At 47.1% G+C, this 8,053-nt stretch overlaps 1 protein-coding gene across 1 annotated transcript; it reads right to left on the reverse strand.

Annotated features, from left to right (window-relative positions):
- Positions 1-5,344: 5,344 nt before the first annotated feature.
- On the reverse strand, positions 5,345-6,331 carry LOC143942245 (olfactory receptor 12D2-like). The gene has a single exon (XM_077463491.1). It carries the CDS (start codon positions 6,329-6,331, stop codon positions 5,345-5,347), a length of 987 nt encoding a protein of 328 aa, XP_077319617.1.
- Between the last annotated feature and the right edge of the window lie 1,722 nt (positions 6,332-8,053).

Below are 8,053 nucleotides of genomic sequence, written 5' to 3' on the forward strand. Positions count from 1 at the left end.
GGCCCTCCACCCCTCCCACAATGTTCCCCTGTGCCCTCCAACCCTCCCACAGTGTCCGCCGGTAACACCCACCACCCACCCACATTGTTCCCCTGTGACCTCCACCCCCCCACAGTGTCCTCCTGTGCCCTCCACCCCTCCACAGTGTCCCAATGTGCCCTCCACCCTCCACAGTGTCCCCCTGTGCCCTCCACCCTCCACAGTGTCCCCCTGTGCCCTCCACCCTCCACAGTGTCCCCCTGTGCCCTCCACCCCCACATTGACCCCCTGTGCCCCCCAACCACAGTTCCCCCCGTGCCCTCCACCCCCCCCCCCCCCAGAGTGTCCCCCTGTTCCCTTCAGCCCCCCGCGGTGTCCCCCAGTGCCCTCCACCCCAACAATGTCCCCTTGTGTCCTCCACCCCCCTACAGTGACCCCATAACACCCCCCCACAGTGACCCCCTGTTAGACCCACCCACAGTGTCCCCCTGTGCCCTGCACCTCCCCACTGTGTCCCCCTGTGCCTTCTACCCCCCCCACAGTGACTGCCTGTAACACCCATTCACACTGTCCCTCAGTGCCCTCCACCTCCCCACAGTGTCCCCTTGTGCCCTCCACCCCCCACAGTGACCCGCTGTAACACCTATCCACAGCATCCCCCTGTGCCCTCCACCCCCTCACAGTGTCCCCCTGTGCCCTCCACCTCTCCACAGTGTACCCTTTTGCCACCTCCCCAAAGTGTCCCCCTGTGCCCTCCACCCCACCCACAATGTCCCCTCCACCCCACCCACAATGTCCCCCTGTGCCTTCCACCCCTCCCTTAATGTCCCCTTGTGCCCTCCACCCCTCCTACAGTGTCCCTCTGTAACACCCACCACCCACATTGTTCCCCTGTGCCCTCCACCCCCCACAGTATCCTCCTGTGCCCTCCACCCTCCACAGTGCCCCCCTGTGCCCTCCACCCAGTGTGTCCCCCTGTGCCCTCTACCCCCCCACATTGACCCCCTGTGCCACTCAACCACAGTTTTCCCAATACCCTCCTCCCCCCCAGAGTGTCCCCCTGTGCCATTCAGCCCCCCACGGTGTCCCACTGTGCCCTTCACCCCCCACAGTGTCCCCCTGTGCCTTCCACCCCCCTCCATGGTGTCTCCCTGTGCCTTACACCCACCCACAGTGTCCCCCTGTGCCACCCACTCACAGTGCGCCCCTGTGCCCTCCACTCCCCCACGGTGTATCCCTGTGCCCTCCAACCTCCCCCCCACGGTTTTTCCCTGTGCCCTCCAATCCCCCCACGGTGTCCCCCTGTGTCTTCTCCCCCGACGGTGTCCCCCAGTGCCCTTCTCCCCCCACGGTGTCCTGCTGTGTCCCCCACCCCATGGTATTGCCTTCCCCCGATGCTCTACTATGTGCCCTGTGTTTTGGTTTGTGCCCTGCTATTTGCCTTACTGTGTGCCCCATGGTCTGGGATGTGCCCTGCTGTGTACCCCCTGATGTGCCCGGATGTGTGCCCCTTGCCCTGTGATGTGTCCTGTGCCTTGTGATGTGCCCTGCTATGTGCCCCATGCCCTGCTGTGTATCACCTGTTGTGCTCTACTGTGTGCCCTATGCCCTGGGATGTGTGCTTCATGCCCTGTGATGTGCCCTGATATGTACCGCCTAATGTGTCCTGTTCCCAAGGATGTGCCCTGTGCTCTGCTGTGTGCCCTACTATGTGCCACATGCCCTGTGAAGTGTGGCATGCCCTGCTGTGTATCTCCTGATGTGCACTGTGATGTGCCCTGCTGCGTGCCCACTGCTGTGCCCTGTACCCTCTGTGATGCACCATGCTGTGCTCAATAATGTGCCCTGCTGTGCACAGCATAATAAACCCTGCTGTGTGCCCCATGATGTGCCCTGTGATGTGCCCCATGCCCTGTGATGTGCTCAGTGCCCTGCTGGGTGCCCCATTATGTGTCCGCCTATGTGCCCTGTGATGTGCTCAGTGCCCTCCTGTGTGCCCCAATGATGCACCCTCCTGCGTGCCCTGGGATGTGCCCTACTGTGTGCCCCATGCTCTGCTGTGTGCCATGTGATGTGCCTTACTGTGTGACCCATGATTGTTTATAGGTGGGGCTTTGTGTAGGTGTGGCTTGTGTGTGGGCGGAGACACAGGGGGCCCCATAATCTTCTATTGCCCGGGGGCCCCATGAGTTGTCAGTCCACCCCTGGTTGCCACCCATCCAGGATTCACCCGGACAGTCCAGGTTTTGAATCCTGTGTCCATGTTTCAGACCATCTGAAGCCCAGACAGAATATTCATAACGGACTGTGGCTCACCAAGCACCACAAAACAAAGCAGGTGCACACGGACACAGGACAGGAGAGAGGGCTTGATTTGCTCCTCCTTCTCCCACCACTATCCTTTTGTCTGCCCACCCACACCCAAATCCCTGCCATTCTGTGCCTCAGGAATGGGAAGTGTGGGCTGGAAGCTCGAAGCCCAGAAACTCAGCTCAGCTACATCGTAGATGAAAGGTGTCAATGCCTGAACCTCCATCCTCGGGTGGGTGAGCTCACCATCCACTGTCTGTTACTAAAGTTTCCCCCCTCCCTCCCTTCTCTCTCCTACCTCCAAGCGAGTGAGTGCACTAAGGTTAGGGGGAATCAGATGTAAAGGGTGTCCTGTGGACTCTGATGTAAAGGGGGCTTTAAGGGCCCTAATTTAAGGGGGAATGTTGGTGAGAGGTTTGGTGAGCAGAAGCTCAAAAAAAGGGCCTCTTCCCAACAACCCTAAGCTGTGGTTGTTGGGGTCTGTGGGTGGGAGGGCTTAGTGGAATCTGGAAGCTCCCTTTAAGAAGGAGGCCCCTAGATCTCACCCCTATGCAAATGGGTATCAGGAGCATAGTACCCCTACCCATTCACAAAAAAAGTGTAAAAAATGAAAAAACACAAGAGTACATTTTTGACAAGTCAGAAGGCTGGCTGGAGGCTAGCCTGCATTTAAGGGAGGAGTCTGAGGGGTACATATGTCTCCTCATCTGCCTGATCCTGCATCAGCTCGTATTCAGGGTTACAGCCAATGCACATCAGTTTCAGTTTCGTTGCAGTGCGGCGGTTGGCTGCAGCAGTCGTGGTAATTCCTTCTCGGTGCTCACGCCAGGCACCCACTTATCCCAGTGCTCAATCCAGCATCATCAAGGGGGCTGCCTGTCCGCTTCTCACGCCGCTTCTCCCAGTATCACGCTGGCCACGTGACATAAGAGGAAGGCGGGTCGTCCATTTATGTCACCAACTGGCCCGTCCTCAGCTATATAACAGCTGTCACCAAGAAAAACATCACTCGGTGGGAGTCTCCCATGGAGGCGGACCTGTTGCGGCTTTTATTTTACACTTTTTTTTGTGAAATAGTAGGGGTACAATGTGCCCATTACCAATTTACATGGGGGGAAATCGGGATCTAGGGGTCCCCTTGTTAAAGGGGCCTTCCAGATTCTGATAAGCCCCTGCCGCAGGCAGGGGTTGTGGGGATGAGGCCCTTGTCCCCATCAACATGGGGACAAGGTGCTTTGGGGGGCTACTCCAAAGCACCCTCCCTATGTTGAAGACATGTGGCCTGGTATGGTTCAGGAGGGGGACGCTCTCTCTTCCCCCCTCTTTTCCGGTGGACTGCCAGGTTGCGTGCTCAGATAAGGGTCTGGTATGGATTTTGGGGGGCTTACACCATTTTTTTTTTAGTTTGGCGCAGGGTTCCCTTTAAAATCCATACAAGACCTGAAGGGCCTGGTATGGATTTTGGAGGGATCCCCGCACAATTTTATTTACAATTTTTGGTTCAGGCTTCCCCTTAATATTCATACAAGACCCAAAGGGTCTGATAAGGGACTGGGGAAACCCACAACATTTTTTTTTTTCAATGAGATTTGACTATATTGCCGAGACCCGACAATTCATTACAGCCGCAATCAATTTTAAATATCTTTTTCCTTTATAAATGTAATTTTGCTGTGGTACTGTTCTAAACACAGGAAAACTGTGCCACTTTACAGGCATACTAGGGGGTGCTTGGCTCATCCTTAGTCAGGGGTCCTAGTCAGGGGTCTTGCAGTCTCATAGGTCAGTCTGAAAACTCCTTCTACAAGCTGTAACCAGTGCTTGGCTGGACATTGATAGAAGTCAGAAGACTGCTCTAACTGCTAAAGAGAAAGGGCACTTAGCAGTTTGAATTTACTAAAATAATTGCATTTCCATGTTCTGTCTGTGTACTCTGGGAGACCAGATATAGTGAACTGGGTCCTGGGTCAAGCCAAGCAAGAGACAGCTGCATGAAGGGTTTATGTGAGATCCCCTGCCGCGCTCGTGGAACCATACTTTAGTCTCCCCCTCTCTGGAATCACTACTAGGAGTGCCCTTCTCTGCAAGCAATTACTAGATGGCTGTGCTGGCGAATTGGTTGTCTCTCTTTGTCAATCAGTTTCTATTTTAACCTTATTTTTATTCATCAATGGATTTCGAGCAAATGTGCATACAAAAGAGTCACACCATCAATCTCCTAAGGAAACTCTAATGAGTGAAACATGTCGAGTGTGGTAGTGCCTTGTATACATATGTTTGATTAATCTACTTGCTGTTGTGGATTTTGTTATTGTGGATTTTCTTCTCATGTTTCTTACTATGTTGTAATAAAATTTTTTATATTTTTTTACCCATGGTGGTTAGAGCTGAATATTTGACAAAATATCAAAAATCTCGAGATTTGTTACCTCTTAGTCCGATACTTTCAGAAAAGATGTTATGTTCTGATCGTCGCAAGTAATGTTATAGCCACAAATGCTGATTTTAACGTGTGCAAAAAATGAAAACAAAAAATGGGCTGGAGGGGAACTAGATAAAATAAACAAAATTAAAACTAGATAAAATAAACAAAATTATTTAATCCTTGCCTTTACTTTCTACTAATTGTCAAGAAATGAAAATGTCCTAAGACATCGTTGTGCTCCTCTATTATAAAAAATAATTTATTAGAACCAAAAGTCTTGCATCCATTTGGAGAATACTCTCCTCTTCTCTCCACCTAATTAGCCCTCTTCTCTTATAGAAAGGATGTAGTGTTTAATAAATAGCTCTGATCCTCCTCAGCTCCCTTTGATTGTAATACGAGCAAGTATTTGTAGCATCCTAACATCATGCTATCGCATCTATTGAATATTATTGTTCACCTCATGGATCTTTTTATTTTTTCATTTTTTTTTGCACTATTTTTATATTTGTGGTTTGAACATAATGTTTATATAGTGTTTCTAATTTTTGTTATGTTTTATTCCACTACAGAATTAATAGCTGAATAATTTTAATGTCTAAAGTAAACCAAAATAAATGAAAGCAATATCTACATAATAGCTGTGTGTGCAGTGTTTTTTCTTTTACATTTAATTGGAGATATGTTGAGCATTTTTGCAATTGCTGTGTTAATGTCTTTGTTTCTAATAGAATATATAATAGGATTTAAAGTGGGGGTAATGGCAGTAAATAGAACCGCAACTGCCCTATCTTGATCTAAAGATGCGTCTGTATATGGCCTTATATAAGTAAAAATGGCTGTACCATACTGAAAGAAAACTACAAGCAGGTGACCACTGCAAGTTGAGAGTGCTTTTTTTCTTCCATGTGATGGCCGCATATTAATAAGAACTTTGCCAATGAAAATGTAAGAGAGAAAAGTTAGCAGAAAAGTGCTTGTGGCCAACGTCCCGGTCACCCTTGTGAGAAGTTTCAGATTTAGAGAAATGTCTTCACAAGCCAGTTTAAGCACTGGTTTGATGTCACAGAAGAAGTGTTCCACAAGATTATTTTCACAAAATCGAACTTTTGCAGTCATCACCATATGCAATAAGGCATGAAAAAAGCCAATAATCCAGGAATTGAGTACTAAAAGTACACAGAGCTTTGGACTCATGATCATTGAGTATCTCAAAGGATGCCCAATAGCTACATATCTATCATAAGACATAACTGAGAAAAGTACTACTTCTGTACTGCCCAAAAAATGGAAGAAATGGATTTGTAACATGCACCCACTAAATGATATGCTTCTGTTATAAGATAAAAAGTCAACCAGCATCTTGGGTACAACTACTGAGGAATAAAATATGTCCAGAAATGATAAATTTCCCAAGAAGAAATACATGGGAGTATGCAAATTTGCATCTAAAATGATGATCATCATAACAAAGGCATTCACTGATAAAGTTATTATGTACAGCAAGAAGAACAATAAAAACAGAACTTCATTATATCCTTCTTGGTTTGTCAAACCAAGCAATACAAAGTTGGTCACAGATATGTTTTTGCATGAAATCACTGAATATAGTATCATTGTTACCCTTACAAAAATACACTAAAGTCACTCAAAAACAACAAATTATGGAAAAGAGATTTAGATATGCCTGTTATTAATTATAGGTTAGGTAGTAGTTAGTACCTATAAAAAAAATTAAATAAGGATACATTTAATCACGGTGAGAATAGGAAAAACGGAAACTGATATCAAAGTATTTCTAGACATTAAAAGTATACCTAAACCCAATCACAAAAATATTCTGTAAGCTTTAAAATGGCTTCATCTTTTTTAAATCAGCCCAAATGAAAGTCCTTGTAATGAAGGTCCTTGTTCAGGCACCTACTGTCATATGGTGAAAACTGTTTCCCAGCTTTTCCATGATGGAGACTAGTAGTGTCCATGCTGTTACTTAACCACTTGCTTATATGGCACCTAAACCCCCTCCTGCCCAGACAAATTTTAAGCTTTTACTGTCACTCTTTGAAGGACAATTGTGCGGTCATACAAGACTTTACCCAAACAAAATTTTTATAATTTTTTTTCCCACAAATAGAGCTTTCTTTTAGTGGTATTTGATCACCGCTGGGTATTTTAATTTTTGTTAAAACATTTTAAAAAGACCAAATATTTAAAAAAATAATACAAAACCGCTTTGTTAATAAATTTTGCAAACGGGTCATTTTTCTCCTTAATTGATGTACACTAATGAGGCTGCACTGATGGGCACTGATAGGCTATATTGATGGACACTGATAAGGTGACACTGATGGGCATTAATAGGCAGCACTGGTGGGCCCTGATGAGGTGGCACTGGTGGGCACTTAGAGATGACACTGATGGGTGGCACTGATGGGCAGCACTGAAGGACATTGATAGGTGGCATTGAAGGGCACTAATAGGTGCCACTGATAGCTGACATTGATAGCTGGCAGTGATGGGCACTGATGGGTGGCAATGATGGGCATTGGTAGGTGACACTGATAGGCAGCACTGCTAGGTGGCACTGATGAGGCAGTGATTGCCACCACTGGCGAGCATTGATAGGTGGCACTCTTGGGCATTGATAGGTGGCACTGATTGCTGGCACTGATGTACTGGGGGGCACTGATTGGTGGGCACTGATGTGTTGCACTGACAGGTGGCACTGGCAGGCGGTAATGGTGGGCACATATGAGGCAGCTTCTCCTCTTCGGGACCGATGACCCTTCAACAGAAGCTGGTGATCGGCTTTTTTTTCTCCTCACGCTGTCAGTGTGAGAAGGAAAAAAAAAGATTACCAAGTGTGACGAAACGTCCCTATACTCCGCTTGAGTGCTTTTGTCATATACCACTTACACCCAGTTTGAATATAGATATCAGATATTCCAACTGCTCCCAAGCACAAAACAAGATGAGACTTGTTTCAATTATAACATGGACTGATTTATTAGAACCAAAATGACAAGTATTTATAATACCTGCTCATATTATTCTAAAAATACAACTGTAGCCAGAAACAGAATTAACATGAGCTAATTATCTAAATCAACACTGGACTCCTTCATTTAATTGCAGGGTTAATTAGCACAAACAACAATAGGTGAAATACTCTTTAGAATCTGTGCCAGGCCAGACTAGACTCATTTACAATATACAAGGCAACAGACAGGTGGCTTGAGTTGATGATATTAGCATCTAAAGCCCCGTACACACGAGAGGACTTATGTCCAACAGACTTCCGAAGGAGTTCTGCCGGAGTTCTGCCGGAGTTCCGACAAA

The sequence above is a fragment of the Lithobates pipiens genome, unplaced genomic scaffold, assembly GCF_037356315.1.
Source record: "Lithobates pipiens isolate NorthernLeopardFrog02 unplaced genomic scaffold, aLitPip1_a1.2 Scaffold_30, whole genome shotgun sequence".
In the NCBI taxonomy this organism is placed as follows: domain Eukaryota; kingdom Metazoa; phylum Chordata; class Amphibia; order Anura; family Ranidae; genus Lithobates; species Lithobates pipiens.

Bases quoted from the DNA above. Each gene is read 5' to 3' on its own strand.
- LOC143942245 (XM_077463491.1), bottom strand. From the start codon at position 6,331: ATGATACTATATTCAGTGATTTCATGCAAAAACATATCTGTGACCAAC.